This window comes from Triplophysa dalaica, chromosome 11 (assembly GCF_015846415.1).
Source record: "Triplophysa dalaica isolate WHDGS20190420 chromosome 11, ASM1584641v1, whole genome shotgun sequence".
Classification (NCBI taxonomy): Eukaryota; Metazoa; Chordata; class Actinopteri; order Cypriniformes; family Nemacheilidae; genus Triplophysa; species Triplophysa dalaica.
Window position 1 is genome coordinate 2,642,626 of NC_079552.1, and position 16,644 is coordinate 2,659,269.

At 37.7% G+C, this 16,644-nt stretch overlaps 1 protein-coding gene across 1 annotated transcript; it reads left to right on the plus strand.

The window, feature by feature from the left end:
- Positions 1-4,025: 4,025 nt before the first annotated feature.
- On the plus strand, positions 4,026-15,479 carry chp1 (calcineurin-like EF-hand protein 1). The gene is made up of 7 exons (XM_056760417.1): positions 4,026-4,332; positions 7,162-7,234; positions 9,112-9,192; positions 10,161-10,288; positions 12,555-12,616; positions 13,426-13,548; positions 13,927-15,479. The coding sequence occupies exons 1-7, from the start codon at positions 4,266-4,268 to the stop codon at positions 13,978-13,980; spliced, it is 588 nt and encodes a 195-aa protein (XP_056616395.1). The 5' UTR covers positions 4,026-4,265; the 3' UTR covers positions 13,981-15,479.
- Positions 15,480-16,644: the final 1,165 nt, after the last annotated feature.

A 16,644-nucleotide genomic window follows, 5' to 3' on the forward strand; every position in this document is an offset into this window, starting at 1 on the left:
CATCTTTTAAAGTTGAATTGACAGGACCATCCACAACGACTCCGACTGTTTCTTCTCCATCTTTATTGTAAGACAAAGCTGCTTTTCAGAATCTCCAGAAGCGTGTTTCCATTCACTTGTGATGGGGAGGTATCATTTTGCAAATGTGTCTCCGTCCACAGCAGTGGTCTTGTTCTGTAAAAGCACCATAAACTGGGACATATTCATACACACACATATGTACAGTAAAAGGATCAGGATATCTGATCCTCAGAGTTTTCCTGAACCCCGCTGCAAGCTTCACGTCACTCTGCACACTTATGGCTGAAGTGGAAGATCTCGCACAGATAAAGTCGCTGGAACTCATTAGGGGGTTTACATGGCTGGAGGAAAGTTCCACGTCCAAGAACAACAACCGTCCGGCCCGGCAGCAGACATTTCCCTGTCCCGTGTGCAAGGTTCTGCTGGGTGAATGTGGGCCCAGGCCGAGGGTGAAAAACAGTAAGCGTTGTATTACAAGTCATACAACTACTTAGCTCAGAATATTTCTTGGCATGAGTGACATTTCCTCTTATATCAAACCTGAGATGTGTGCCATAAACACTTTTATTTATTTTCAGGAATAAAAAGACATCTGTCCTAATGAAAGTGCTAATTAACTGGAACCAGGACTCTTCTCACGCCAAGAATCCTTTGAAAGCGAGATGAAACTGTTACTTACTCCATAAAACTGAGTGTTGTATGTTAAACATTTGTGCATGTCATTTTATTTTAATGTATTTGCTGTAAATCATAACTTTCCGCATCCCTTCGTGTTTGTTATTTATTGTCTGCATAGTCATTTCAGATAAACCTAAACAAAAGTTTTGAACTCATGTTATGGAACTTCTTAACTACAAACGTCCGAAACATTGACAGATACAAAGATTTTAAAATTAATCTTAAGCAGTGGTTTCTATCTGAGCAAATTTGCAACCACTTATGACTGTGTTTTCTATAAACTGTTTTTACAAATCTTAAATTTCTGCATTGTGATGTTTATGTGGTGTTTATGTCATGCTGTATGTTATTTCATTTGTTTACCTGCCCAGGTACAGCAGATGTAAATTAGCTATTAGCTTACTCCGGTGCAATTACTTTTAATTGTGCATTGTCCCTGTAAAAACAAACAATGAACAAATGTAAAATGATTACATTTGATCAGATCACTTCAAAATCAACTTTTTCTCATAGTATTTTCTTCACAAAAATATGTATATTAAGTGTTCTCTGTTGCTATAGAATGTTTTTTTAATGGGAAAATCAAATCACACTTGTTTTAGAGCCATTCTTCTATAAGTAAGTGGGCATGTTACACTGGTTTGCTAATATTTTATGCCACACAGAGGCTGAAAAGGTTTCAGGAGTTTCCCAAAGTGAGGTGGGTGTGGGGAGAGCCCCCTTAAAAGCAAGTAACCAGAGTCAATGTTTACCCAGCTGCACGAAAGCATGTAATGAGTGTTTGGACTACAACTCCATCCATGGACATGGACATCACCAGACTCCTCTCATTCATACACAAATAAATACTTCTGACTGGTAAATGTTGTTTTATATTATTGCATCTGTCTCCTTAGATAATATCGTACTTGTGTATACTTGTGACGCTTGATACTTTTATGTTTATAAAAAGATTAAAATTGTACAAAAAAAAAATGTTGAAGTCAGTTTTTCACTTTTAATCCAGCAGATGGCATTGTTGGAAAACTGTGAAAACGATGCTAAATCTAGCTTTGATGAAAATGTTAGACTCCTTGATATGGAAGCAAATAAGAGACATAATGTTTTGAAATTTAACAGCCTATGAATACTTGATTTTGAATTATTTTACTTTGGAAACCATGTATCTGAATTTATTTGTTTCGAATTTACCTCTATGAAATTTAAATATGAAAATTCTTGATTTCCAATTTGAAAACCTGAATTTAATGCTCACAATTTCAGATACCAAAAAATCAATTTACAGAATTTCAGATAAAATACATTCAGATTGATCAAATTTGATTGCTCTTATTCAGATCTCAAATTTCAAGTTAATACTTTTCAAAGAAAACATGTTTGAGCATTCGACTGCTCAAATTCAGATCGAAAAATTCAAGTTAAATATTCACATGGTAACATCCGGGTTACCCAGGATAGGAAAAACAGTTGAGCCCAGAGCCCGTCTGTAATTGAACCGAACCATTGAACCGAACTATTGAACCGAACCAATGAACCGAACCAATGAACCGAACCGACGTCGGTCGAAAAATAATAATAATAATAGTTCCAAAAAATAATTAGCAACAACATACTTTTGTTCTGTAGAGTCTGATTAACAGCAAACTTACCGGAGCGCCTTCGTTTTCCCTAGAAGTCATCTTCTTAACAGGTTTAATATCCGTGCCTTGGCCTCTTCTTGGATCATGACAGACAGTCAGGTTGTCGTGCTCTGATAGGCCGCCCGACGTCAGTTCATTGGTTCGGTTCAATGGTTCGGTTCAATTGCAGACGGGCTCTGGGCTCAACTGTTTTTCCTATCCTGGGTAGCCCGGATGTTAACATGTGAATATTTAACTTGAAATTTGAGATCTGAATAAGAGCAATCAAATTTAATAAATCTGAATGTATTTTATCTGAAATTCTGTCAGTTGATTTTTTTTGTATCTGAATTTGTGAGCATTAAATTCAGGGTTTTAAATTGGAAATCAAGAATTTTCATATTTAAATTTCATAGAGGTAAATTCGTAACAAATAAATTCAGATATTCAGATCAAGTTAAATATTCACATGGTAACATCCGGGCTACCCAGGATAGGAAAAACAGTTGAGCCCAAAGCCCGTCTGCAATTGAACCGAACCACTGAACCGAACCATTGAACCGAGCCAGTGAACCGAACCACTGAACCGAACCATTGAACCGAACCAATGAACTGATGTCGGGCGGCCTATCAGAGCACGACAACCTGACTGTCTGTCATGATCCAAGAAGAGGCCAAGGCACGGATATAAAACCTGTAAAGAATATGACTTCTAGGGAAAACGAAGGCGCTCCGGTAAGTTTGCTGTTTATGCACAATCAGACTCTACAGAACAAAAGTATGTGGTTGGTAAAAATTTTTCGAACTATTATTATTATTATTTTTCGACCGACGTCGGTTCGGTTCATTGGTTCGGTTCAATGGTTCGGTTCAATGGTTCGGTTCAGTGGTTCGGTTCAATGGTTCGGTTCAATTGCAGACGGGCTCTGGGCTCAACTGTTTTTCCTATCCTGGGTAGCCCGGATGTTACCATGTGAATATTTAACTTGAATTTTTCCATCTGAATTTGAGCAGTCGAATTAGACATATGTTTACTTTGAAAAGTATTAACTTGAAATTTGAGATCTGAATAAGAGCAATCAAATTTGATCAATCTGAATGTATTTTGTCTGAAATTCTGTAAGTTAATTTTTTTTTGTATTTGAATTTGTGAGCATTAAATTCAGGTTTTTAAATTGGAAATCAGGAAATTTCATATTTAAATTTCATAGAGGTAAATTTGAAACGAATACATTCAGATACATGGTTTCCAAAGTAAAATAATTCAAAATCAAGTATTCAAGTATTCAAAATATTCAAAACATTATGTCTCCTATTTGCTTCCATACCTTGATCTTCCCTGAAAAAAAACACACAAAAAAGTCAAGAAACACACGTTTGTCTTAAATAAAGGGAAGGCGCATTAGATTATACAAAAGGTGCATCATAAAAGCACATTGTTTGTAATGTGTCTTTGTATTTTAAAAGTTTTATTTTTATTTCCGGCAGTACTAATGTTGCTGTGTTTAGTACAGTATTTTTATTCTATTACGACCATTTTATTGTATTTTTATGAATTGCTTTATTTTCCAATATCACCGGAAGCCACAAGTCTCTCTTTAAATCCCGCCCACTGCACGCACTGCCACGCCGGCCAATCCCGTCGCTTTATTTTTCAGAAGGCGTGTCCACGGCCTCGTGAATACAGAACTGACGTGAGTGCTGATGTCACTCAGATTGTTCTTCGACCTGTGTTTAGCTTAGCTTCGCTAAACTCTACCTTCAATGGTCCAGTTTTGATTTAGACCACCTTTAATCCGGTTAATTTTATAGACAGGCGCGAAGTAAAGCCGGACGAACACGTGTGAGCGCTGACAGTTCACGTCATATCTTTAAAGGAGGGTTTTTTATAGGTTAGCGGTGAGTTTATGTGTTAGCTTGAGCTGATCTTCAGTCAGAACTGCAATCATGGGCTCCAGAGCTTCATCTTTACTGAGAGAAGAAGACATTGAGGAAATAAAGAAAGAAACTGGATGTGAGTATCAGTTTAGTTTGAGGTTTTTCTGTGGTTGGGACACGTGTATGCCATGTGCACTGATGTGGTTTAATAATGTTGAATGTCTCATGTGTGCAAAGTTGACATGTTGCATTTGGATATGGGTAACGTTGAACTTCTCCTTTATTCATATTTACATGCATTCAGATTTTACTGACATGTTATGTGTCATGAGCCTTCTAACCAAACTATTTCAACATCACATGTTTAAATTGACATAACTGAGAAAATGTGTTGTGTGTGCCTGTGTGTGATATGAGCCTGTAGGGGTAACAGATGCATATCAGTGATTTTCAGAAGCTGTCTTTAGGTATGCCAAAGGTTATTGTGATTAAAATAAGTCACAAAGAGCCAGCAGGCAGGACATATTTACAAGCCACTCGTATAGCATCATCATCTTTTTACATTTAACATTGTGTCTTGAAAAACCGAAGTGTGATATTGGGTATGATAATTCAATCTAAAAATGTTAATAATGTAAGTCCACTTATAGCCGAATGATCAAGTGAGTCCGTTCTTCTAGCACCTTGCGTCACACAAAGGCAAAGATTCATTGTAATATCTTTTCTTTGGTCATTTTTACTGCACTGAAGCCTATAAAAATTCACTTTGATACATTATTCGGCCTTTGAAAAGACAGAGAATAAGGTTTATGGTTAATCCCTTAGCTTCAAGGCAAGGCAAGTTTATATATATAGCACATTTCATACACAAGGGCGATTCAAAGTGCTTTACATAAAATTATTGACAGAGAGAAATAAGACGTATCTTTCAAATGCGAATGATTTAGGATCACAAATACTTTAGATTTCAAGAAACAATAAAACGCCAATAAAATTGATTTTAAATGTGAGTGTACTTTGTATACTAAAAGAAAAGGAGCAAAAGAAAAATAAATTAGAAATAGAAGTGCAGTTGATGTAAAGCAGCACAGTGCTCAGGTTGTGAATGCACATCTTAACAAGTGTTTTTATCTGGATTTAAAAGTAGCTTCTGTTGTTGAACGTCTGATGTCTTCTGGAAGCAGATTCCAGCTGAGGGTGGCGTAATGGCTAAACGCTGACTCGCCCTGTTTTGAATGAACCCTTGTTATCTCTAACTGACTTGATCCTGATGATCTGTGAAGTCTGTTTGGTTCAAAAAGCATATCTCAGATGTATTCAGGTCCTAGACCATTGAGTGATTTCTAGACAATTAATAATACTTTAAAGTTGATTCTAAAAGTAACTGGTAACCAGTGTAAGGACCTGAGGATTGGAGTGATATGCTCAGATTTTTTGGTTCTGGTCAGAATCCTGGCAGCAGCGTTCTGTATGAGCTGCAGCTGTCTGGTGGTCTTTTTGGGAAGACCTGTTAGGAGTCCATTACAATATTAATAAAGGGAAAGGTCACCCCGAAATAAAAATTCTGTCATCCTTTACTCACCCTCTTGTCATGTTAAACCTGAATAACATTGTTATTGTTTGTATTTTTAAGAGTGTTGGTAACAGAACATCGGTACCCATTTACTTGATTGGTCTTGTGTCAATACAATGCATGTGAATGTTGACTACTGGCATTCTTTGGTTACAATTGTTCTTCAAAATATCTTCTTTTGAGTTCTGCAGGTGATAAAAAAAACACGTGTGTAGGGGAATTTTTGGGTGAACTAGAAGAGTGTCTGAACATTTTTGCCTGATATTTAAAAAATCTTGAATATGCAATGAAACACCTTGGAACGCGCAGCGTTATTTGATGTTTTGATGTGATATCAACTGAAAAATGCAGAGATTGGAAGACAAATCGAGTGGCCCCTCCCCCTTCTAAAATAGTCAATAGCGTTTCATTTACAGCACAGTCAGCATCAACCTGGCAGTGACATTGGTGTATAAGTCTATTCAAAATTATAGGAAGATCAGTAATACCAGTGATGTGTCATTTGAAACTTGTTTACATTGATGTGTGACACTGGTGTTTGTCTTCTACTTTACTGATCAAGGCTGTGATGTCTGATCTCTTCCATAGACGTATAATGTTGCGATGAGGTCATGCAACAATGATGAGACAATTATTTAATAATTGCGACAGCCCTACTTTAAGTGTTAATCATTTTAAGGGTTAATCATTTTTCATCTTTAATTTCAATAAATGTGTTTTTAGAATGAAATTACTTTGTTTGTTTCTCTGCCACTGTAACATGTATTTTAGAGATTATGTAATATTTCTACAGATGAAACGCAGGGAGAAACAGCCACATAAATTGGAGTTATTGAACGCCACATAAAGCATCCAGATGTTTTTCTGTACTGGATCCGAACCCAATGGGTCGGTTAAAGTGTCTTTTTTTTTAAAGATTTGATTTAGGAGAACATCGACCATGGTTTGCCTGATCATGTGGAAAAGTTCTGTGTTCATTCATTTGACTCATTCATGCAATGATTTTTATAGCCTAGATTGTTGAGGTTCACACAAGTTGGCAGATGCTTTAATCTATAATGCATTCGAGAAATACAGCCGAGAGATGACCTCCCTTGAGTTTGAGTGTAATTGGGCGTATGTGTACTTGGTCTCGGTCAAGGTCTCCTCCCGGTTTAAACCGTTGATTACACACATTCAGGAATCCAGTAAATCCAGTAATCTAATCCACCAGCAGACAATAAATAACAGTGTTGCTGTAGTATAATAATGCACATTATCTGTTGTCTGGACTCTGAAATGTGTCCCGTGTGTGAGGTCATTCAGATTTAAATCAGTACTGTTATCTGTCTCACTCTCAGGTGACATAAAGCTCTGTGTCCGGCTAATGAATGTTTACTTTGTGTGTTGCAGTTTCCCACAGTCAGATCACTCGTCTCTACAGCCGCTTTCACAGTCTGGATAAAGGAGAGAATGGAGCGCTCAGGTACTACGCTCACACAGTCAATACACAACCTGAATTGTGTAATACTGTACCAACGCTTGACCTCACGGAGGAACCGGAGATTGTAGAGGAAAGCGTTTCAGCTGCGTGTTCTCGGTTATTTAACATCACTCTAAGCGTTTAAGTTTAAACGTATTAATGCGCAATGGTTAACATTCATTCACACACGCCTCAGGGTTTAACGCGTTAACTTTTGACTGGGAACATTGTAACCGTCTCACAGTTTGAGCTTTGACCCAAAAACTATTTTAGCTATTACACGGCTGCACAATATTGTAAAAACTTTGACTATAGTGATCGATTCAACCGTGGATATAGCTTGAAAGGTCTTATGGACCATGTTTCGTTTGATCTCTCCCCGTCAGGAACTCATTCAATCTGAAAATATAAAACTAGAAAAAAAAAATAAGAATAAAAGTGAATAATTAAATTAATGATAATAATAAAATATGTGTGTGTGAGATAAAGGAATATATGATAAATTAAATAATAAATGCATAAAAGTTAGAAAGGGTTAGTAAACATATAATATATATGGAAATACTAATAAATAGAATAATGTAATAAATTAGATAAATGGAATAGAATAAAAAACAAATGTTTGTTTCTACCCAGATCTATCATAACATAGTCTCGCTTAGGATCCTGTGAAACTGATCCAATGACGACTTTGAACGTCCTGAAGTGTTTCTAGAAAAGTGCCTTTTCCACACGTTTAGCCAACGGTCCGTGAGCGTCACGTGACGTCTGAGGCAGAGACTAATCATAACAACTTTTTGTCTTAAAATCTTTTTTTCATGTTAATTTCAAGAAAAACATTACAGTGGTTTCACTTGCATGTTTCATTATTTTACAATACGGTTGTGATTGCCAAAGTGAGATCATGCCTAGTGTTTGCTTAACAGCCGCTGCATGTCCTCGCGACCTGGGGTCACCTCTGTACCGGTGTATCTTTTCATTTGAAACAGACACGATAGTGAAGTTTCTGCTTCTGTTATGTGTATTATTCTTTCTGTTTACCACATACACTAATGTCACAGCTTGTCGTGCTATATTTGTGTGTTTGTAATGACAACATGCCGTGTGGTGTGAAACCAAGTGAGATGATGGTCAGCCAAACAAACAAAACCTGCACACTCAGTTGAGACCGGCTGCGTATGTTGTTACTCCAAACATCTTTCAGACTATGACAAGTGATGTCGCCTGTGTTTAAATAATCAATTCAAAAATCAGGGCCATGAGGTGTGTGTCCTTCCCCTGAGCATGAAAGTTACCCACGCCGTCTCACATACGGTCTTGTTCAGGTGATTTACAGGTCTGGAAAAGTTAGTTTCCAACTTATGATTTACTACAGCTTTTAATTCTGTTTGGTTATGGGATTACTTCACCAGTTGCTCTGTCAAAACATTCATCGTGTTATTCTCACTCATATATTAACTACTTTACCAGATGGATGAGGCCAGAAAGTCAACAACTCACAGTTTCTCCAAATGAATTATTGGGTGTAGTGTAAAACATGGCTGTATTAAACATTACAATATGTTGACTCAAGAATCCTACAGAAACAAAGAAAACACATAACAAACAACACATGAAAGCAATCGATGTACAATGAAGTTTGAGGACGGATTCAGATTGCTTGCGCTGTACAGTAGTTACATGTAACTGTTATGTTTAAATTGAGAACTGTCATTTAAGAACCGTTCATTGAAGTCCTAAAATGCAAGGGCACAATTGTGAAGTAGTAAAAATGTGTGTGTTTTTAAGGGAACATGATGTACCCAGCACTTGTTTCCATAGAGCCTTGTGTATGTGTAATAATCACCTTCTCTCTATCTCTCTTTTTCTTTCTTTATCAGTCGAGAAGACTTTCAGAGGATTCCTGAGTTGGCCATAAATCCTCTTGGTGATAGGATAATTAATGCCTTCTTCCCAGAGGGGTGAGAAACATCTCGTAACATTGGAAACATCGTGCAAGTCTGCTTCTGTTTGTTGCATCTCCACACCCAGATATTTGAAATGCTTACTGCACACCAAATAGACATTGAGCAAAAGTAATGATACAAACATTGATTAGAATAAAACTATCTAATGATTAATGTTACTAAAAACCCCCCAAAATTCTAGGGAAGGGAGTTAATCATTGCATGGCTTTTTAAATATGTGTTGTGCCTTGTACATATTTGTTTGCTTTTCCTTTTTGTGGTCAGTCTTAAGAAAGACTTCTAGCTTATGGTTGCCCATCCGCATATTTCAAAATATATTTTATGCAATGATCGGTTGGTTGTTGGTTATATATCATGTTTTATGTTATTATATAAGCACAGGAGCGCCTGATGTTTGTTCATGACTCTCTTGGTGTTTCTGTGGGCTCTGATACCTTGCACAGCCTGTAAAAAGCAGAACTTTCTTGGTTTTAACAGTTGCACGGACTTGTTTATTGCTTGATGTCCCAATGGATGTTATGTAATGGTAAGGCAGTTCCAGGCTGATGTCTGTAAGAACTTTCTTCATGTCAAAGCCAGGCTAATGTGCTGTAGAGTAAAAGCTTTTTGCTGGAAAGTTGATGGTTTGATCCTTGCGACAAGCCCCCGAAAACATGCCAATCCACGCAATGAACTTTAATAAGTTAATGGCCTTTTGTCCCTTGTGTGGAAAACATTTTGTTCATGTGATACTAGATCTAATATCATGATTGAAATAGCCACCAGGGGGGGGGGGGGTGTAAACATGGCTATGGAGTGGCACATCTTCCCTAAACACACTTGGTGTATATAACTGATGAAAATGTGTGTAAAAAAGTTATGCATTTACCCTTTAAAAACTCATCTCAGTAGAATCAGATTCTAGATAGAATGCTTTATCTTTAAAATTTTTCCTCCTCATTTCTGTGTCTCTTGCGTTACAGTGAGGATCAGGTGAACTTCAGAGGATTCATGAAAACGTTGGCTCGTTTCCGTCCAGTGGAAGACAACGAGAAAAACAAAGGCCCACCTTCAGGCGAGCCTCTCAACAGCAGGATGAACAAACTGCTCTGTGAGTTCTACTCAAACACTTGATGATGATTATAACATCAAGTATTTGCTAAAGAGTCATCTGGAAGAGGTTGTGTTTTGTAAGTATAGCGTGAGCTGGGGTTTCCTTGACCACAATAGTCTCTCATGTGGAAGTAAAAACAAATGCTAAAGAACTTGAGGCTGTAACACATTCTATGTTTACTATGGATACATTGTAAACACAGTGTTTTAAACGACTATTTTTATATTGACTTTCCTACCGACTAATTTATCAAATAATCGATTATTCTTAATGAATCATTATTCATTTTGAAAGTTGACATTTAAATTACAAAGCTAGCCGTTTTAAGGAAACATAAACTTAATTGAAAACATATTTGTAATTTTTGATAAGTGCAGAACGACAAGCAGCAATGAGCTTTATTTATTTTTTTAAGTACAACAGCCATTTTAAGCTAAATATAAATGTCAAAAGAAAATAATAGAACGCTAACTGTTTGGGCTGTTGCAATAAAAATTTCAACTGAACACAGCGGTGTCTAAATGGAATATAATTAACCAGTATATTTGTATATTTTTTCGTGCTGGCACTGCAATACAAATGCAACAAAATTCAGTCTATATTAGGCTAAAATATGGCAATTTCAGAAATGAATTACTCGTCGACATAATCCTATTGCTTATAATAGGTAATTGCAACAATCCTACTATATCCTGAGTTTCTTAATCGAAAAGGCATTAAAAGCTCAAACCTGTTAATAAAGCAGACTGGCCACAATTATGTAGAGAACATACATGAACACTTGAGTTGGCAAATGATCATCATATGTATTGTTTTTCAAATGCTTTGTAGAGTCAAATTATCTATAAATGCGCGGAAGAAAGTCAAGGTGATGCAATCATGGGAAACCTGTCGGATGTCGCACAGGGAGGTTTTCAGAAATATCTAAAAATAAAAATTTCAAAATTGGGTTTTCCTTAAAATATCATTCTGTAACATCTTGTCTTTCATGTCTGAAAACATCTTGGCAAAATGTGCTTGTTTGTGCTTTACTATAAATAGCGATTTATAGTGCCCAGTTGATGTTTAGGGCATGCCGGGAATGGCGAATAAAATCCGCCACATCTTTCCCTCCACAGATACACTAGTACTAAGACAGTTCACATATCAAAGTAACGTGTAGAATGAAGGTGTATCAATGCACATTTCCTGCTTGGGAAAAGGAGTGTAGCCCTGTTGGCTGGTGCTCATGCGAGATGCGTCCGTAATGCAAAAGTGACACATACACGGGATGATCAAAAGTTCAGCGATATGCTCATCATAAACAACGGAAAACTTGCTTCACTACATACTAAGTAGCTGTTTTCAAGGTCTAGACAACAATTCTCTTTTATAGTGATGCAGTGCTTTTAGCACTCCTAACAGGGCTCTCATTCTTTAAGTTTGCGTTAATATAAAGATAAATTGTTTCTTTCTTCTGGAATAAATGTGTCCACATTTAACTTTTAACCATTTTTTTCATTACCAAAATATTTAACCATTATTGCATGAATGAACAAAAAGCGCATAACCTTGAAAAACAAGGAAAGGTGAACATCATGGTTGCCTTAAGGTTAACAAAACGCGAATATAACTCCAAGCCCATCTACAGTAAATCAGTAAATAGATCGCCAGACTTGATGGTTCATCGGAATATCCAGTCATGACTTAAGTCTCTAAATGTGTGGTCTTGTGTAGTTATTAGATTAGGTAAGTGTGCTCTTTTCTGACGGACAAAGACTGGAATCGGCTCCGAAATTTAGAAGGTAAAATCATATAAAATGACCAGTCGATCAAAAATATTGATGTTGACTAATTATCAGCATTGACGCAGTTGATTATATCGCTACAGCCCTACATTTACATTTACATTAGTCATTTGGCAGACGCTTTTATCCAAAGCGACTTACAGTGCACTTATTACAGGGACAATCCCCCTGGAGCAACATGGAGTAAAGTGTCTTGCTCAAGGACACACTGGTGGTGGCTGCTGGGATCGAACCAGCAACCTTTTGATCTACCAGTTAAGTGGTTTAACCACCACCACCATCAACAGCCCTAGTTTTAATCCTCCCAGTCGAAAACCTTCAGTCCACAGCCCCTAAATGAGTCTCATTTCCAGAAACCAGTTTTCTTGTAACAGCCCTTACAGTGCTTTCTCATCGAGTGAGTTTACTGTTAACAGTCGTTGTTAACGATTGAAAGATTTTCATAAATATGTGGTGTTGTCCTTATTTCCTCACAGTTGCTTTCCGGTTATACGACCTGGACAGAGACGATAAGATCTCCAGAGATGAGCTGCTGCAGGTGAGAGGATAGTGTGTAATGATGTATAACAGAACTCCTTTGTGTGGGAGTCCGAGAACAATCTGTACGCTGTCGCCGTGACTCACATGCACTTGCTACCCGAAACCAGATTTCTTGCCATTTAGCAGAGGAGGACACTGTTTGAGCGGGTCACGGCTGAGTCATTTCAGTACATCTGTGTAGGAACTATAGATTTTCCAGATGAGTGGTCAGCTGACCGGCTGTGCAATGAATAACTGCTGGTTTGACCGCTAAGTCCTTGACCTTAAATGAAACAATTTTGCTCTGTGGATTGGGATCTTCAAAAGATTTAATCTACGCCTGTCTACTCAAATTACCCTGTTGAGAGAGTAGAAAGAGACCAAGATCACTAGGGGGCGGCAGTTAACAACGTACCCTTGGCTGTGTTCGAAAGCTATAAATTCTGCGTTCCAATGTGGGAACGCATCAAGGCATGTCCGAATCTAATGTTTGCACAATATAGATGTATTCTTCACTGCCTTTCATTTCCTATGATCCTTTTCCCATGAGTCCGTGGGGAAGGTGACTGATCGCACAGGGTGGATCTTGAAAAAATGAAACGTCTGAGCACAGTTTTATATAACTTCAATTTTCGCTTTCCAAAACGTTTGACAATAGGCTTTTGGTCATCACCAAGATTCTCTTTCTATATGTATATACACATCACATTTTCAACACTGTCTTTGTGTTAAAATGCCTTCTGTCATTGTGTAAGAAGTAAGAATCAGCTGACTAAACATTCAGACAGGTTTGTGATAAGTGACCTTGAACTTGGTTTGTGTATTCAGGTGCTTAGGATGATGGTGGGGGTGAATATTTCGGATGAGCAGCTGGGCAGCATTGCAGACCGAACGATCCAGGAGGCGGACACTAATGGAGACATGTGTATCTCCTTTACTGAGTTCACTAAGGTAACGCATCAAAAATAACATGATCTAAAATGAAAAACAAGTGGGTGCTGTTTTAGGCCGGTGTGTCATCTCGTACTAAGGAGGTCTTTCTGAGCCTTTGATTCCAGTAAATAATAGTGCCCACATTTATATGTAATTTAATGCTGTCACGGTCAAAAAGGAAAGTAAAACACCTGAAAGGTTTCATAACAGTCTGTATTCCTATATTCAATATGTTTAAATATAAACCATTGAAATAGACACATCAAATCTATTTTATACTTTTCAGAAGTCAAAAATATCACATTGAAATGTCTAAGAACGCTTCAAAGATGTTTCATGGAGCGAGCATGTATTGAGGGAATTATCCCTTTAATCTGATCTCCTCCTTCCCCTCAGGTGTTGGAAAAAGTGGATGTCGAGCAGAAGATGAGTATCCGCTTTCTGCATTAAAGGCCGAACAATCCTACACGCTGATTGGACAATATCCGTGTCAGTATAAATAAGACACACCCCCTGACTCTACTCCCTGTGGGCTGATTCGCCCTTCACGCTGGTCTCTCAGCCAATGTTAATCGCAGTGTTAAACGTGATCACTGTTATTTCTCAGATCAGCACTCGCTCTTTATCTTGGGTTACTTTGGGACTAAAGGGAGTGTCCCGATGCCTTCATGTCACAGAAATGTCTTTTCTCTCGTATTTTAAAATTGTATTTATTTCAGATTTAAGTTGATAGATGTCATTGATATTGGCTGATGTAATGTACCAATGATGTCATGTTTCGCTCACTCTAATCGACATCTTAAATGCCAAATTTTGATGCTTCTGTATAAAATGTGTTCTTGAGAATTTCCGAAAAGAAGCGGCTATTCTTTGATTTTGATGGAAGTCAAGCATATCTTACACACCGTTGTAGCTTTTTAACAGAGTGGAGTGAAAGTCAGCACAGGAAATGGCTTAACAACTTCTGAGCTCAAGAAACGAAGACCAATCTTGGCGTTGTACGTCTTTAAAAAGAGTGATTGTGTGCATATTTCCTTTTGAACATTAAGCCTGATATTGCAGTCTTGTTCTGGGAATTCCAATGTGGCCAACCATAAAAACAATGAAAACTCTTGCACACATTCATGGTTAGGTGGTTTGCAATTAAATGAGTACATGAATCTACAGATATTAATAGTACTTTAATTCGAGAAGAGGCGTATTGTTTTTCGGGGGGGGGTTAGTTTTCTGCCATTTTTAATCCCATAGATTTGCATTTACAAAGAGAGACCTGACTCATATTTAGGGACCAAAACATTTATTTTACTTGGTACAATGAACAAACCACATGGCAGCAGCATATGTTGCTTAGATCACAGCGACCATTTACATTTTTCTTAGTCTTTTAGATGCCTCTGGCACAGAAATAACACATATTTATAGCTCCATTGTAGTCCAGTGATTTCATGAAACCAAACAACAGTTTTGTGTTTGCGTAATATCCGTGATTTGTTTGAAGTGTAAAGTGTTCCATGAGAAGTCAAAACAGTTCCCATATTAATTTCCAACATGTTTGTGCTGTCAGGCTCACAGCCTGGGATGATCTGAACTGTTGTGGAAACGATAGTCTGCTGCATTTTTTTCCGCTTTTTGTGTTTGCTTTATATGAGCAAAATCAAAGTTGTGTGCGTCTGTGTGTGTCCTCTGTGGATTTAGGCACTGTTGATTATCTGATCATATGATAATAATGAAATCTATGAATCATTTACAGGTACTTGAAATAAAGTGCAGCATTTCTTGCAGATTCTTGTTGAAAAACTGAATTCTCAGTTTGAATTGTAGTTTCACAGCTTTATGGACTGGCAGAAAAAATATAAAAGATTAATGAGCTAATCGAACACTTGCTATGTGAAGTCTGTGATGTGTCATGTATGATTGTCATTCAAATAAAAACAAGCGCCATGAAATGATCTTTTTGTAAATGCTTCAGACCCAAATCGCTCATGTGTGTTTAATGCTGAACAAAACTCTGGAGCTCTGACTTCATCACAATCCAGCTGTTTAGTCTGTTCCCCTTAAGCACTGACCATGCGGCACAACTCCTTGTCCAAGCCCTTGTAATCTCAAGGTTGGACTACTGCAATGCTCTCCTTGCTGGTCTTCCTGCAAAGGCTATCAAACCGCTCCAGCTGGTTCAGAACGCAGCAGCACGCCTCGTCTTCCAACAGCCCAAAAGGGCTCATGTGACTCCCCTTTTCATCTCTCTCCACTGGCTACCGGTCGAAGCCCGTATCAGATTCAAGTCACTAATGCTTGCCTACAGGACCGTCCTGGATCTGCACTGGCTTACTTTCACACCCTCCTGCACTCCTACAGCCCATCAAGATCCCTGCGTTCAGCAACCCAGCGGCGTCTTGTATTGCCTTCTCATAAGGACAGTAAATCGCGTTCCCGCTCATTCTGCTTCACAACTTCTTCATAGTGGAACATTCTTCCTAACTCTGTCCAGGCAACCACATCTCTCACAACATTAAAAAAACTACTTAAAACCCATCTCTTCTGTGAATACATCACAAAGAATAAAAAATAAAAAAATAAAGCTAGCCCTTTCTATCAACAGGTAGTGGTCTTGCTTAAGTTGAAACCAGTAACTTTGTAATGGCACCTAATGTATTAGGGCTCCTGTATGACATATCGCTTGTTGCTCCCTCACTCTTTTTAAGTCGCTTGGATAAAAGCGTCTGCTAAATGACTAAATGTAAATGTAAAGCAAGCCGACTACGTAAGCTGTAAGTATAGCACAGTGTACCATTTTATTTGTTACATGAGAATTTTTCTCAGGAAATTACTTTGACGGGTTTTGATAATGAAGCACAAAATATGAAGATCCGTTGCTGAGGAGTTTCTATGTATCGTCAAGGTTGCATTCCAAAGCAAGGTTTTGAAAGGTTGTGCCAAAAAAAGTTGTGTTCAACAGTGGATAGGACAAGAAACTTATTCAGCTTCAGTCACTTCTATTCAAAAGTTGTATTGTGAGAATTTTGTATATTACGCGAGATGTCAGGGCAAATTATTTTCATTGTTTAGAGCTCAAACATTCATTGAGACTGGGACTAGCCTTAAGCCTTGTTTGTG